This window comes from Lagenorhynchus albirostris, chromosome 19, assembly GCF_949774975.1.
Source record: "Lagenorhynchus albirostris chromosome 19, mLagAlb1.1, whole genome shotgun sequence".
In the NCBI taxonomy this organism is placed as follows: Eukaryota; Metazoa; Chordata; class Mammalia; order Artiodactyla; family Delphinidae; genus Lagenorhynchus; species Lagenorhynchus albirostris.
The window spans coordinates 46,753,870-46,770,896 of NC_083113.1; the positions used below are offsets into that span (position 1 = coordinate 46,753,870).

Here is a 17,027-nt window from a genome sequence, read left to right on the forward strand (position 1 = left end):
TGTTTTGCTTTCACTTCTCAGTACCATTTCTCGTAAATTGAAGTGATTTTCACATGAACTGTATCTGTGTGTTATGTGGCAGCTTAACCTGCTGAGAAAGACTGGGGATGGGTGGGCCACTTCCCCACGGCCCCTTTCCTGGTGATGACAACTCAGGGACCAAACTCAAGTCACTGACTCAAGTCTAATGACCCAACGAATAGATGTTACCTTGTCCTAGTAGTTCCTAGCAGTATCACCATTTAGCCTTCCTACATTAAAAAAAAATAATAATGTCTATTTTGTTGCTCACTTTTTAAATACTTCCGGAGGAGTAAATCCCAAGGCTGTAGAGCTGAACGGAACAACTCAAAGCTGAATCCTCTCAATCCTTGCCTCCTCTTTTCCAGCCTGGACACCTGTTATTACCGCTTCAAGTTGACCAACAAGGGACGTCGGGTCCAACAGTTGTTCTGGATGAATGAAGATTTCTGTCCCCAAGAAAAGCTGGGTAAGAAGAGACTGGCTAAGAAGAGGAGTGCTAAGAGCCACTGCCAATCCCAGTGCTCCCGGGCACCCAGGGATCCTCAAAGCCCCGTGTTTCAACTCCACCCCATCAGGATGGAGCTGTACCCAGGCCAGACGATTGACGTGTTACTTGAAGGCTATTCTGCCACTCCCAGGGTAAGAGGACACACATTTAGAAGCTATTATTCTCCTAAATAAATCTTTGCTCTATTTCTTAGGAGAGTCCTTTGACATTTATCTGAAGAAAGGCTGTGGTTTCCCAAGGATTGCATACAGCACTGAGTTACCATGGCAGCACCCATTGCATTCAAGGTTCAGCTCTGCTGAGTTTTCTGTTTCTACAGCTACCATGAACCCAGTCTTAAAATACTGTTTAAAGCAGGTTCTCATCCCCAGAGTCAACAGAGCCAGCAAGTCTCTGGTAGAGGGACATCCACTGTCCGGCCAAAGCTAAGCCTCTGATTAATACTTAGCAGTATTCACTTAATATTTATTTTTAAGAAAATGTTTTTCTTAAAATTTCTCGGCTGCCTCTCCTATCCAGGTATTGGGATAGCCTTAGTTCCTTCCCTCTCAGCTTGACTCAACAGCATCACATTTATAATCATCATCTTTTTATGTATCAATGAAAGAGCTGCATTTATCTTCAGCAACTCTGATGTTCTGCTCTTATTCACATTATCACCATTCTGCTTAAGACATTTAGGCAGATCCAACCATGTGTCTGTTTATTCCTATTCCCTCATGGAGGCTGGAAACCATTAACAACCTAAAAGAAAGACTTCTGAAATCACTTACAAGCCTCTTCACAAAGGCAGACTTTGTGAATGAGAAATGATGGTTACCTGAGCTCCTGCTGGTGTCACCAAATTAGGATGTGATGCTGAACTTTCTCCTCATGAAAATAGGAAACAGTAAGAAATTGCCTCCCAGCAAACGAGACGGGAAAGCTGGTTCCCTGCTTAGTTCCTCGAGGGTCACGGATGGCACTTTGCTTCACTTACGTTGTTTCTTCACAGAACATTTTCAGGAAAAACACATCCTTAGTTTAAAAAAGAAGGTTATTTCCCATTATGGAGTGTATAATATGTTCTTTCTCTCTGTTACTGAGGGGTTCAGCCAACTTTCACTGAGTATGTACCACAGGACACACACTGTGCTAGGCACCAAGGATGCAAAGATGAATAGAATGCAGGCCCTCATCTCAAGACACTGACAGTCTGTTGCAGGCATGTTTACAGTGCTGTTCTCAAGAGTTGACTGTATTTTAAAGGCATTAAATCTGAGCTGCTGGGGTTCTAAATTCAGTTGTAGCTTTACTAAAATCTCCCCTGTATTCCAAGTTCTGCTACATAATTGAGAAGACTTGAATTCATTAACATCTGACACCTGAGCAGTCTTCAATAAAGGCTATTCGTGTTATAAATTCACTTTGAGTCCTTTCTACTCTATAAAAATCTAAGGCTCTTAGGTCCAAAGAAGTGTTAATTACCGTACACGATTTTTAAATATTCAAATGTGAAAGGCAAAATTTTTCCAGCCAGCTTCCAACTACCTTGATAAGAAATTGTGTGTAACTACCATTGAATATTTTTGTTCAACTGTAGTTGAGTTACAATGTCGTGTTAGTTTCAGGTGTACAGCACAGTGATAGCCCATGAAGGATTTTTATCTGCATCTTCCATCACTGTCTTGTGTATCCAGTCCCTAACAGCCCTGATAAATCTTCCATAAGTACACTGGATGAGCTGAATGTAAATTGATTGTGTCCTCAGGGACAGTCAGCAGTAGACACAGGACCCATCCTGGACACATCTAACCAATCAGACTTTGTGTGACAGAGACCCATCCCTGACATGCACTACTCAGAAAAATGTGTTCCACCCTGGTGTCCCCAGGCAGGTAGTTGAGAATCATTTTGCTGATTGTTGAGAATTAGGTCTTCCAAGCTATAGAGGTTCCACAAACGCTGGTATATCTTGTCTGCAGATAGTCAAAGAAAAGCTGGTGTGCCACACCATCATCGGGACACAAAAGGGGAAGAGCCTGGTGATGACGGTGAACATCATCTGTGAGTTCGTGGCACCGTTCATCCAGCTCTCCACCAAGCAGCTCGTATACCGACTGGAGAAGGTCAGTGGGGCTGTGCTGGGGAGGGCCGGGTGCTCCAGCTAGGGGTGCGCATGTTCACGCTTTCATTTCGGAAGCTAAATTAATGGGAATCCTGTTACACCCACACCCAGCCAATGTTTTTTAAGCTTCAGAGGCCAATACACATTCAACTAAAAATTCTGAATCTAAACCTACATTCTTTTGAAAAGTGAATTGCCATAGAAATTCTACTTCCATCATCCCTGATGTATAAGACCAAAGTGAAGGGGTATTCCAGTGCACTGAAAATGCATTTCAGTCCATCATTTTACTCTAACTAGGTAAAATAAACATCACAGTATAGAAATGGTTGGAGAAGAATTATTGATAATTACAGTAACCAGTAAGAATAGCTACCACTATTGATTGGTACGTGCTGGGCATTGAGCCATGTTCATTACATACATTTTCCCATTTGTCCCTCACAGCAATCTCTGCAGGAGCTTCTCTTTCCCATGATACACAGGAGGAAACTGAGACACAAGTTAAGCTATTTTGTAGATCACCTAACACTGCTTGGGAATAAACAACTTAAACTATTTGATTCACATTCTTTGATGTATATGCCCATAACTGTCTATAACTTTATGTGCCGTTAAGGGTGAGTGGTAAGTGGGGGAGGCCCAGAACAGGGGAGAGATGGGGATGACTGCTGCTCAGGGCAGTGGGCTGGGTGGTGAAGAGGAGGGGAAATATCACAGCAGGACTTGACCTAGTCCTAGGCAGGTTTCCAGCAGAGAATTATTTACTGTTCAGGACAGGTATGTGTGGAACATTTCCTCTAGGTCAAGGGCTGTGTGGGTGCTAAAAATCTGACATAGTCACAACTAAGAGACTGGTTGAGATTACAAACTGTCAACAAACTATTAAAATTTAATTGTTTAAATTATAATTCTAAACAGCGCTATGAAGAAGAGGTATAAGTTGCAGTGAGAGTATGTATCAGGAGACGTGACCTTATTTGTACATGAGGTCATAGATGGCTTCCTTGAGCAAATGCCTCAAGTTGGGACTGGGAGGACAAATAGAAGTCGATCTGGTGACAAGTGGGGGAGAGAGAGGTAGGGAACAGCATATGCCAAGGGCCTGAGTCACGAGAGAGCTTGGTCAGCATAAAACCTGAAGGGCCACCTCAGACAGAGATTATGCCAAGAATGACAATGAAGTCCATCTAGAGAAGTGGGCAGGGGCCAGGTGTGTGTGGCATGACTGGGACACATGTTGTGAACTTCGGGTTTTGTTTTGGGTGACCATTGGAGGGCTTCAGGGAAGGGAGTGACATGGTCAGATGTATTCATTGAAACAGTCACGCTGGCTGCGGAGTGGAGTATTTATCAACACCTACCATGTGCCAGGCACTGTGTCGGGTCGTAGAGATACAACAGTGAGAATATTCCCTCCGTGATGAACTTCACAACCAACTGGGAAGACCAAGCATTAAGGAAGATCCCGTGGTGTGATCTGTGCTGTCACACGAAAGGACTGGGTGTGGCAGTGCCTAACCGGTCATGGGAGAACAAACCAGGGTTCCTTCTGTTAACGGAGGCTAGCAAGAGAATGTTCAAGGCCATTTGTTCTGGTGCATTCTATATATATTGTTCATATTAAATAAATATCTGTCGAACACCCACCATGGATAAGGTGCTCTGCCAGAAGATGAATAAGGGAACTTATAGGCTAGTACAGGAGGTGAGATGTACAAGTTCAATTCAAATCAACAAATAATTTTTGAGCACCTGCAGTGTATTAGGCAGTAAAGACACAGCAAAAACCCTAACCTAACAAACTGGTGGGGAATGTAGACACTGAAGAAGTAGGATAAAGGTTTCAGTTACAGGATGCTAAACTAACTGTGACAATCTCCATGAGACATATAAAAAGAAAATACTACCAGAATTCCTTCTACAGTTGTTAAGCTTTCATTGCTGTTTTAAATTCTTCCTTTTTCAAGTAATCAGGAAAGATATTTACTGGCAACAGCTGTGCCAAAGTTGGTTGCATCATATTCTCTCTAAATGTAGCCATTCAGAGAACATTCAGTGAAGATTTATTGAATAGCTATTCTGTGCAAGACATTACAGTATATGATAAATATGCAGCTTAGTTTCCTATTAGATTTTTTTTCCAAAGTACATAGACACTCATAAAAATGTGTGGGTAGTGTTCCTTTTCCTCTGTTTATATCCTTTTTTTTTTAAAAAAAAAAAAGCATATTCTTGTTTAAATGTCTACTGTTTGAATTTATCACTAGAATAAAATAGCAAATATTTTGAATATGACAGTGACTTGTTGAATTTAAAAAATGAATTCAGTCATTACGCCCTATTTGTTTTTGTCCTTCTGTCCTTCCTCCCAAATATCGCGTTTGAAATCTGTCCTACTACTGTATTCTTCATTGTTCATTTCCTGCTCACATTTCACTCCATATCAGGACAATGAAGAAATGCGACTTCATTACCCAGGGTGTGCAGGAGACCTGTCTTGGTACACCCAATTATCCATTCTGTCTCCTTGTTTTTGGCTCAGGGCAGTGTATCTGATTTAGTACCTTAGACTTCAATGATACCAAGCCTGCCTATGGGAAGAATTTTTCTATAACCATTTCCTCAGATTTGATCTGCTCTATAACTATTGTACCGTTCAGAAGCCACGGTACTATTGTACCGTTCAGAAGAGATAAAACCACATCTCTGTGGAATTGAAAAGGTCAATTGAAACTAGCAGTCAGTTTGCTTCATGAAGTCCAGAAGCAAATCCTGTCTCCTGATATTTGGCGAGACAAGCCAGAGAAAAAGGGTCATTTTAGAATAGAACGGGTTCTCTGTCCATCGGCTCTTTCTCATCACTAACCTCTAAATGGCCTCTTGCCAAAACCAACCGAGTGTGGCTTCTTCACTTCAAAGCTACCCGCAGTGACACAGCAGCCTGGGGGGAAGGTCGAAAGTGCTGCTTCATCCCTCTCCAAACGGTAGTATGAAATCTGCAGGTGCAAGGTGAACCCAGTACCTATATTACCATGTTAGAGGGAAGGGAACAGTGGCAGCTTTGTGTTAAGTGCCAGACCGAACCTCCGAAAGAACTTTGGGAGCGCACAAGGGGCTAATGAGGTACAACCGAGGCAGGTGGCTCAAGCCAACTTTATGGACTGAATGTCTGTGTCCCCCAAAAATTCATACACCAAAGCCCTAATTCCGTATATGATCATGTTGTAAGTGGGGGCTTTGGGAAGGGATAGGGTCGTGGAGGTGGAGCCCTCATGAATGGGATTAGTGCCCTTATAAGAAAAGACAAGAGAGGTGATCTTTCTCTCAGGCATGTGAGGACACAGTGAGAAGACAGCTATCTACAAACCAAGAGGTGGGCTCTCACCAGACACTGGATGTGCCGGCACCTTGATCTTGGACTCCCCAGCCTCCAGAACTATGAGACGTTAATGGCTGTTGTTTAAACCACTCAGTCTGTGATATTTGTTATAGCAGCCTGAACTGACTAAGACACCATGGACACTGGTCACCCAAGCTCGCTCAGAGCCAGTGGCTCCAGGAACCACAGTGGAAGAAAGACTATGCTGGACAAAGAAGCAGAGGCAGAGCAAAGCATGGAATCAGGAGGACTTAACTGAAATTGGAACAGGGAGAAAAGCAAATCAAAACAAATAGGTCTGGGAAAAATAGGCTAGAGTTGTTGGAAGAGCCAGGGAATGGGAGGGAGATTCTTTTTGGAGGCCAGAGACTGAGGTTTCCAGTCACTTCCTAGTGATATTAAAGGACCCCCTTTCCAAGGCACACAATGAACAATGTGGATCCCAATGTCAGAGTGAGAAAAATCCAGTCTGACCGGAAACTTCCAGCTTAAGATCCATTTATGATGTTTTCTACAGCTGAAAAATGAAATTTGATCTAACAGAGTGAACCATGCTTCTAAATCAACTCTCCCAGTGTTATCAAGAAAATTTTCAGGAAATAGTTTTGAGCGTTTGTCAATGTAGCAAGATAAGTATATTTGCAAATTGGGTATTTTAAGCATGAAAAGAATATTGTGTAAGGAAAAAATGTTTTATTCACTGTAATGATACATGGGTTCTTCCATAACATATCATTCATTTATTAAACTTTGTTTTATGATGCTGTGGAAACTTCTGTAGTAACAGTTCTACCCAGAGGCATGGCTTATATAGGTTTTTTTAAACCAGGCAACAAGAAAGTAAGAAAATCTAATCTGTTTTCTGGCTTAAGTAGGATCTCTTCTAGTGAAATGGATACATAGATATATAGAAAATATCTATACATATATCTACATCTATATTAATCCCTTGTAGAGATTTAGATAAATCATTTGGAATGTATGGTGGACTACTGAGAAGTGAACCTATATAATATATAGATATAAATTATCTATATCTTGATAGATAGATGACAGATATAATATAAATCCATACATCTATAGATATAAATAGAGAGAATGCTAATTCTGCTGTTAACAATGAATATCAGACATTTGTTGCTAAAGGCTTACTGTGTTTACCATAAGCTGGTTTGTTTCCTCTTTTCTCTTTTTTGCAGAAACCTAACACTATCCTGGAACCTGATTACCAGCCCTTGGTCATGAAGAACATTTCCAACCTGCCTGTGAATGTGTTGCTCTCAACAAGTGGACCCTTCTTTATCTGCAAGGCTGATAAATCCCCACTGCCCTCAATTCCTGAGGTAACTGGACAGAGGGTGTCCTAACTCCTAGGGGGGTGCTGCGTGTGTGATAAAAGAAGAGAATAGTACTGGTACACTGCCTAATTTCAGTCGAGAAAAATATAAAGAATCCAGGAAACAGAGAGGAAAAATCTAAAATGAGTCATAATATCAATAAATTCTGATATCAATTGGTAGGAAAACCATTATTTACAATGTGAGAGCTTCTTGCTCATTATTATGACCCTTTCCTTCCTGCCCATTATAACGAAGCCCAACTTTAGAAAACAGTGACTTCCCACTAATGAGAGGAAAGATCTTTTAATCCCCCTCAAGTCTGACTAAAACTCAAATTTGACCAAAACTCAAAGCCCCAACCCTAAACCAGCCAGCCCATCTCCAGATAGTGAGAAATGTGAACCAGGCTGAAGCAGGAGGCTGTGAGCTCCCCTGGCCACCAGTCTGGGGCAGGATGCAGTGTTCTCTGAACACTCCCACAAGATCATCCCCGTGATCCTTGGCTGGGCATGAGCACACCAGTGGGAATGGCTGGGCCCTGGGGCAGGTGGCACTGCAGAGCGGTAGGGAAGGAGGATTGAAGGAGAGACCAGCCCCACACCCCATGGTGTTCGGCCTCCCAGTCCAGGGAGATAGCTAATGGAGAAGTGATATAGAGGAGGAAGTGAGGGCAGGCAGCAATCGCAGGATCTCAGAAGAGGGAGCCTGGGACTTAAGGACATCTGCTATGAGCCACACTTGGGGAGATGGATCTTTGTGGAAGATGGGGGATAGAGCCACTGGGTGAGGGCGTGTTGCAGACAGTACTGCACTGCCACCCTCCCCTGCCCTTCCTTCCTCACTGATTCTTTAGTGGGTCTCATTCAAACATGATTTGGGGGGAAAAATAGCTAAGATCTTTGAACAGAGAAATAAAAGGAGGAGATGATCATAAGCAAGAGGCAGCTGAAAACCTCCTGCAAGGGAACCTATGCCAGGAAGAAAACCCACAGTACAAACAGGGAGTTCTCTACAGTCTCACAGAAATTACAGGTGATACGACCTGTCTTTAAAAAGAGCTCAGGGACAAGATACAAGTGTTCAAAGAGGAGATGAAGAGTGAACTCAAGAGCAGAGGAAAACAAATGGATGAGAAAATGAAAATTCAGGTATGAGCCGCTTTCTCTGTCTGGGTGGGAGGTTAGACCCACTCTTGTCCCTCCTGAAATCTTAATAAAAGTAGAAATGTTCAACAGGAAAGACACCCAGAGCAATAAAATAAAAGGGGAAGAGGAGGGTATAACCAAATAATGAGAGATTTAAACAAATTCTAGAAGATAGAATGAGGAAGGGAGTGGGTGGACAAAAAGGCATAAAGACCTGAAGCATAGAAAATTCACCAGTGAGGCTGCAAAGAAGTGGGAGTTATTCAGCCCAAGTAGCCTGGGCTTAGAGGCAACGAGTGGAGCAGAGGGCTGAAAACAGAGGGATCCTGTCTGTGCACCAGCCTGCTGTCCCTGCTGACCCCACTCAAAAGACTTGGGCAGCTGACTCTTATCCCAAGACATAAAGGTAAATGCTCTTCCCCAGAGAAACTCATCAAAACGTTCGGGGAAATTTAATGTTTCCTGTGTCAGTGTCGATACCCCAGAATAATCCCTGGTGTCTGAGTTGTGTGCATCACCTGATTTTCCCCTCTCTGCCCCAAAAAACTGTTCCATAGACCTGCTGTGCTACAGGAATTGAGAAACTGTGGCCTCAGGATTGTCGGGATGCCACGGTGGGTCAGGAACTGCTGTTTCTTGTAATAACTCTTGTAGTACATTTTGACCTTTTATATTACTTGCACATATAACTTTAATAAAAAGCATACATATAACTTTAAAAATAAAGAACTTTTACAAATCAACAGGAAAAATACCAACAACCCAATAGAAAAATAAGCAAAGGAAATGAACAGAGAGTTCACAAAAAGAAAAAGAAAATAGCTTTTAAATATATGAGAATATGCCCAACTTTACTCATGTTGGAAGAAATGCAAATTAATATTACTATGAAACACATTATTTTTCCTATAAGATTGGCCAAGAGCAAAAATTGGATAATGCTTTGTGTTAGGGAGGGCATGTGGAAACAGGCATCCCCTAAGGTATTGAGGAAGTGTACATTGGAAGATAGTATGGCAGTAGCTGTCAACATTTTTTTTTTTTTTAGTCATCAGTTTTATACACATCAGTGTATACATGTCAATCCCAATCGCCCAGTTCATCATACCACCAACCCCAGCCCCCCACAGCTTTCCCCCCTTGGTGTCTATACGTTTGTTCTCTACATCTTTGTCTCAACTTCTGCCCTGCAAACTGGATCATCTGTACCATTTTTCTAGGTTCCACATATGCGTTAATATACGATATTTGTTCTTCTCTCTCTGACTTACTTCACTCTGTATGACAGTCTCTAGATCCATCCACATCTCAACAAATGACCCAATTTCATTACTTTTTATGGCTGAGTAATATTCTATTGTATATATGTACCACATCTTCTTTATCCATTCATCTGTCAATAGACATTTAGGTTGCTTCCATGACCTGGCTCTTGTAAATACTGCTGCAATGAACATTGGGGTGCATGTGTCTTTTTGAATTATGGTTTTCTCTGGGTATATGCCTAGTAATGGGATTGCTGGATCATATGGTAATTCTATTTTTAGTTTTTTAAGGAACTTCCATACTGTTCTCCATAGTGGCTGTATCAATTTACATTCCCACCAACAGTGCAGGAGGGTTCCCTTTTCTCCATACCCTCTCCAGCATTTGTTGTTTGTAGATTTCCTGATGATGCTAACTGGTGTGAGGTGACATTGTAGTTTTGCGTTTCTAACTGTGAGGTGACATTGTAGTTTTGATTTGCGTTTCTCTAATAATTAGTGATGCTGAGCAGCTTTTCATGTGCCTCTTGACCATCTGTATGTCTTCTTTGGAGAAATGTCTATTTAGGTCTTCAGCCCATTTTTGGATTGGGTTATTTGTTTTTTTAATATTGAGCTGCATAAGCTGTTTATATATTATGGAGATTAATCCTTTGTCCGTTGATTCATTTCCAAATATTTTCTCCCATCCTGAGGGTTGTCTTTTCGTCTTGTTTATGGTTTCCTTTGCTGTGCAAAAGCATTTAAGTTTCATGAGGTCCCATTTTTTTATTTTTGTTTTTATTTCCATTACTCTAGGAGGTGGATCAAAGAAGATCTTGCTGTGATTAATGTCAAAGAGTGTTCTTCCTGTGTTTTTCTCTAAGAGTTTGATAGTGTCCGGTCTTACATTTAGGGCTCTAACCCATTTTGAGTTTATTTTTGTGTATGGTGGTAGGGCGTGTTCTAATTTCCGTCTTTTACATGTAGCTGTCCAGTTTTCCCAGCACCACTTACTGAAGAGACTGTCTTTTCTCCATTGTATATCCTTGCCTCCTTTGTCATAGATTAGTTAACTATAGGTTCGTGGGTTTATCTCTGGGCTTTCTATCTTGTTCCATTGATCTATATTCCTGTTTTTGTGCCAGTACCATATTGTCTTGCTTACTGTAGCTTTGTAGTATAGTCTGAAGTCAGGGAGTCTGATTCCTCTTGAGTTTTTATCCCTCAAGAACACTTTGGCTATTTGGTGTCTTTTGTGTCTCCATACAAATTTTAAGATTTTTTGTTCTAGTTCTGTAAAAAATGCCATTTTTAATTTCATAGGGATTGCATTGAATCTGTAGATTGCTTTGGGTAATAGAGTCATTTTCACAATGTTGATTCTTCCAATCCAAGAACATAGTATATCTCTCCATCTGTAGGTATCATCTTTAATTTCTTTCATCAGTGTCTTATAGTTTTCTGCATACAGGTCTTTTGTCTCCCTAGGTAGGTTTATTCCTAGGTATTTTACTCTTTTTGTTGCAGTGGTAAATGGGAGTGTTTCCTTAATTGCTCTTTCAGATTTTTCATCATTAGTGTATAGGAATGCAAGAGATTTCTGTGCTTTAATTTTGTATCCTGCAACTTTACCAAATTCATGGATTGCTCTGGTGGTTTTCTGGCGGCATCTTTAGGATTCTCTATGTATAGTATCATGTCATCTGCAGACAGTGACAGTTTTACTTCTTCTTTTACAATTTGTATTCCTTTTATTTCTTTTTCTCCTCTGATTGCCGTGGCTAGGACTTCCAAAACTATGTTGAATAATAGTGGCGAGAGTGGACAACCTTGTCTTTTTCCTCATCTTAGAGGAAATGCTCTCAGTTTTTCACGTTTGAGAATGATGTTTGCTGTGGGTTGCTCGGATTTGGCCTTTATTATGTTGAGTTAGGTTCCCTCTCTGCCCACTTTCTGGAGAGTTTTTATCATAAATGGGGTTGAATTTTGTCAAAAGCTTTTTCTGCATCTATTGAGATGATCATATGGTTTTTATTCTTCAATTTGTTAATATGGTGTATCACGTTGATTGATTTGCGTATATTGAAGAATCCTCGCATCCCTGGGATAAATCCCACTTGATCATGGTGTATGATCCTTTTAATGTGTTGTTGGATTCTGTTTGCTAGTATTTTGTTGAGGATTTTTACATCTATATTCATCAGTGATATTGGTCTGTAATTTTCTTTTTTTGTAGTATCTTTGTGTGGTTTTGGTATCAGGGTGATGATGGCCTCATAGAATGAGTTTGGGAGTATTCCTTCCTCTGCAATTTTTGGGAAGAGTTTGAGAAGGATGGGTGTTAGCTCTTCTCTAAATGTTTGATAGACTTCACCTGTGAAGCCATCTGGTCCTGGACTTTTGTTTGTTGGAAGATTTTAAATCGCAGTTTCAATTTCATTACTTGTGATTGGTCTGTTCATATTTTCTATTTCTTCCTGGTTCAGTCTTGGAAGGTTATACCTTTCTAAGAATTTGTCCATTTCTTCCAGATTGTCCATTTTATTGGCATAGAGTTGTTTGTAGTAGTCTCCGAGGATGCTTTGTATTTCTGCAGTGTCTGTTGTAACTTCTTTTTCATTTCTAATTTTATTGATTTGAGTCCTCTCCCTCTTTTTCTTGATGAGTCTGGCCAATGGTTTATCAATTTTGTTTATCTTCTCAAAGAACCAGCTTTTAGTTTTATTGATCTTTGCTATTGTTTTCTTCATTTCTATTTCATTTATTTCTGCTCTGATTTTTATGATTTCTTTCCTTCTGCTAACTTTGGGTTTTGTTTCTTCTTTTTGCTCTAGTTCCTTTAGGTGTAAGGTTAGATTGTTTATTTGAGATTTTTCCTGTTTCTTGAGGTAAGCTTGTATAACTATAAAATTCCCTCTTAGAACTGCTTTTGCTGCATCCCATAGGTTTTGGATTGTCGTGTTTTCATTGTCATTTGTCTCTCTATACTTTTTAATTTCCTCTTTGGTTTCTTCAGGGATCTCTTGGTTATTTAGTAGCATATTGTTTAGCTTCCATGTGTTTGTGTTTTTTACAGTTTTTTTCCCTGTAATTGATTTCTAATCTCATACCATTGTTGTCAGAAAAGATGCTTGATATGATTTCAATTTTCTTAAATTTACTGAGGCTTGATTTGTGACCCAAGATGTGATCTATCTTGGAGAATGTTCCATGCACACTTGAGAAGAAAGTGTAATCTGCTGTTTTTGGATTGAATTCCTATAAATATCAATTAAATCTATCTGGTCTATTATGTCATTTAAAGCTTCTGTTTCCTTATTTATTTTCATTTTGGATGATCTGTCCATTGGTGTAAGTGAGGTGTTAAAGTCCCCCACTATTATTGTGTTACCGTCGATTTCCTCTTTTATAGCTGTTAGCAGTTGCCTTATGTATTGAGGTGCTCCTATGTTGGGTGCATATATATTTATAATTGTTATATCTTCTTCTTGGATTGATCCCTTGATCATTATGTAGTGTCCTTCCTTGTGTCTTGTAACATTCTTTATTTTAAAGTCTATTTTATCTGATATGAGTATTGCTACGCCAGGTTTCTTTTGATTTCCATTTGCATGCAATATCCTTTTCCATCGCCTCACTTTCAGTCTGTATGTGTCCCTAGGTCTGAAGTGGGTCTCTTGTAGACAGCACATATATGGGTCTTGTTTTTGTATCCATTCAGCAAGCCCATGTCTTTTTGTTGGAGCATTTAATCCATTCACGTTTAAGGTAATTATCGATATGTATGTTCCTGTGACCATTTTCTCAATTGTTTTGGGTTTTTTTTTGTAGGTCCTTTTTTCTCTTGTGTTTCCCACTTAGAGAAGTTCCTTTAGCATTTGTTGTAGAGCTGTTTTGGTGGTGCTGAATTCTCTTAACTTTTGCTTCTCTGTAAAGCTTTTCATTTCTCCATTGATTCTGAATGAGATCCTTACCAGGAAGAGTAATCTTGGTCGTAGGTTCTTCCCTTTCATCACTTTAAGTATTAAATGCCACTCTCTTCTGGTTTGTAGAGTTTCTGCTGAGAAATCAGCTGTTAACCTTACGGGAGTTCCCTTGTATGTTATTTGTCATTTTCCCTTGCTGCTTTCAATAATTTTTCTTTGTCTTTAATTTTTGCCAGTTTGATTACTATGTGTCTCAGAGTGTTTCTCCTTGGCTTTATCCTGTATGGGACTCGCTGCGATTCCTGGACTTAGGTGGCTATTTCCTTTCCCATGTTAGGGAAGTTTTCGACTATAATCTCTTCACATATTTTCTCTGGTCCTTTCTCTCTCTCTTGTCCTTCTGGGACCCCTATAATGCGAATGTTGTTGCACTTAATGTTGTCCCAGAGGTCTCTTAGGCTGTCTTCATTTCTTTTCATTCTTTTTTCTTTATTCTGTTCTGCAGCAGTGAATTCCACCATTGTGTCTTCCAGGTCACTTATCCGTTCTTCTGCCTCAGTTATTCTGCTATTGATTCCTTCTAGTGTATTTTTCATTTCAGTTATTGTATTGTTCATCTCTTTTTTTTGTTCTTAATTCTTCTAGGTCTTTGTTAAACGTTTCTTGCATCTTCTCGATCTTTGCCTCCATTCTCTTTCTGAGGTCCTGGATCATCTTCACTATCGTTATTCTGAATTCTTTTTCTGGAAGGTTACCCATCTCCACTTCATTTAGTTGTTTTTCTGGGGTTTTATCTTGTTCCTTCATCTGGTACATAGCCCTCTGCCTTTTCATCTTGTCTGTCTTTTTGTGAATGTGGTTTTCCTTCCACAGGCTGCAGGATTGTAGTTCTTCTTGCTTCTGCTGTCTGCCCTCTGGTGGATGAGGGTATCTAAGAGGGTTTTGCAAGTTTCCTGATGCCATCAACATTTTAAATGCCCCTACCCTTTGACCTAGTCATTCGACTCCTAGGAATTTATCCTATAGACATAGACACAATATACAAGGATATTCATTGCAACATTGATTATAAGAACAAAAGACTGGGAGCTAATATCTACCAATAGGAGATTGGTTAAATAAATGATGGCAGAATTCAATGATGGAGTAAAATGCAGTTGTTAAAATGAATGAGGCAACTCCATATGCACTGATTAATTATCCTCCAGTGGAAAAAGTACAGAACAGGAGTGCCTGTGTATAAACAATAACACATATATGAACGTGGGTTTATATTCATGCATTACCTTTATATTCATACAAGGACAGGTAAGATACTTGTGTAACCTTGGTTACCTCAGGGGAGGGGAACAGTTGGCTTGAGGGGAGGGGAGATGGGCACAAGGGTAACATGCTTTTCATTGTCCTATCTATTCAAAAATAAAAATGAAATATTTTTTAAAAAAATAAGGCCACACCTTATCCTGGGACAAAATGATATAGAATATTCAACAGGGAGACATACCTTAGTGAAGTTACCAGCCTTATTGATGTCCAAAGAATTCTATGGCTTCTAAGCAGTAAAGAAGAGACCCACCAAGGGAGGATTTTAGACTAACCTTGGACTTCTCCACACTTTTTGATCAATTCTCTTGATCATAAAGGGATTGTAGTAATAATTGGCATTTATATACCATACACTATGTGCTAGGCACTGCTCTGAACGCATCACAAATATATTAACTCATTTCATCCTCTTAAAAAAAGTTAGGTACTGTTATTGCCCCTGTTTTACAGATGGAGAAACTGGGGGCTAGGAAGGCCAAGCAAGTTTGCCCAAGTTCACAGAGCTAGTAACTGGCAGAGCGAGGATTTGAACCCAAGCAGTCTGGCTTCAGAGTCCACGATCTTACAATTAATATCTCTTGTATAAGAAATTTTCTTCAGTTTTTTTTTTATTTCAAACATGATTTTTTAAAATAAATTAGTCTAATTCCATTTTTGTAAAATTTTATTTATCTATCTGTCATGCTTGGACTAATGTTTTACCAAATGTGAACTCTGAGAAATAATATCTTGTGAAGTTTTGAATGAATTTCTAACTTCTTCTTTGTGCTTTTGTATATAATATAAAATGTTGTGGACATGTATCATTTCCACAAAACAACAGTCATTCCTCTGGGGGAAGAAGTGTTTAAGTCAACCTCCAAGATATTTAAACACCAAGCATTGCGATGCCTAGTGCTGCAGATACCATGGTCTACAAGAATGACTTCTAAATTGTGGCAAGCTACCTGGGCCAAGTGGGGATCACTTGGCCCAGGGGATCTACCTGGCCCAGTGGGGATCACCCTAATCAGAGGGGATTAGCCAACCGAGGAGTCATTACCCTCTGACTCTTGAATCCGGTGATTCGCTTTATCAGCTGAAACCATCTGATCGTGTCACTGAAGTGCACAGTTAAATACCTGAACCTTCAAACTCAGTGGAGAGGAAAGTGCTCTGTAAACAGATTTGTTACTGTGTGCATTCTTCCTTACTGCCTCAGGGCACTTTCTGCAAAACCAGGAAGTGGCTTTCATGCCGATTAAATGTAGGGATTAAGCGATTCCTAAAAAAGCCAACTCAGAGCCAGGCTTTCTATGGGAAGGCCACTTTCTGTGGCCTTGGCATCAAGGAACACATGGGGATTTGAATCAAAGAGAGAAAAGAACAAACACAATCTACCGAACAAACTCTGTACGGCTCTGGAGTGTCATTTTAAGTTGAATAGAAAGCAGTGGAAAGTGGATACCACTATGCTGAAGAGTTAGAATTGGAGACGTTAGAAAAGAAATTAAATTACCTAATCCATCCCTTTCTGGGTCACCCTCTACAGAGCCCCTCCACCATGGGGTCCTTTAGAAAGCCTTTTTAAAATTTTCTTAAGCAAAGAACTTTTCCCACTTATCTAGGAAGAACGTTTTACAATCTAATTTATTTTCAGTTAAGAATATTTCATAATAATTATTCATTGTAGATTTTCCTTTTACAACTCCTCAATCCTTACAACCTCACAATGCTTATCAACATCTCTTTTTTCAAATCATTTTTATTCAAATTTTTCTTGCTTTCATTTTCAACTATTAAAAAATATATGTGTGTGTAAGTGCATAGAGATAGATAGATATGGGTAGATATAGATATCGATAGCGATATACTAGCTGTTTAACTATGTAAAGTGTGGTTACATAGTTATGGATAAAGTGTATATATACGTATTTCCTACTAATCTGTGTGTCTGTATGTATATGTGTGTGCATATATATATATATATGTATATAACTTTGGTTGTCCTATTTCATGTATCAGGTTGGAAATGCACAGTAT

General features: G+C 39.8%; 1 protein-coding gene across 2 annotated transcripts in view; it reads left to right on the plus strand.

Moving 5' to 3' along the window:
- The window catches only part of HYDIN (HYDIN axonemal central pair apparatus protein), a 354,255-nt gene that overhangs the window by 168,029 nt on the left and 169,199 nt on the right, over positions 1-17,027 (plus strand). For both annotated transcript variants that reach the window (XM_060129934.1, XM_060129933.1), the window contains exons 19-21: positions 390-663; positions 2,497-2,640; positions 7,221-7,364. In XM_060129934.1, coding sequence (XP_059985917.1) covers positions 390-663; positions 2,497-2,640; positions 7,221-7,364 — 562 coding nt within the window. The remainder of the gene's footprint in view (positions 1-389; positions 664-2,496; positions 2,641-7,220; positions 7,365-17,027) is intronic.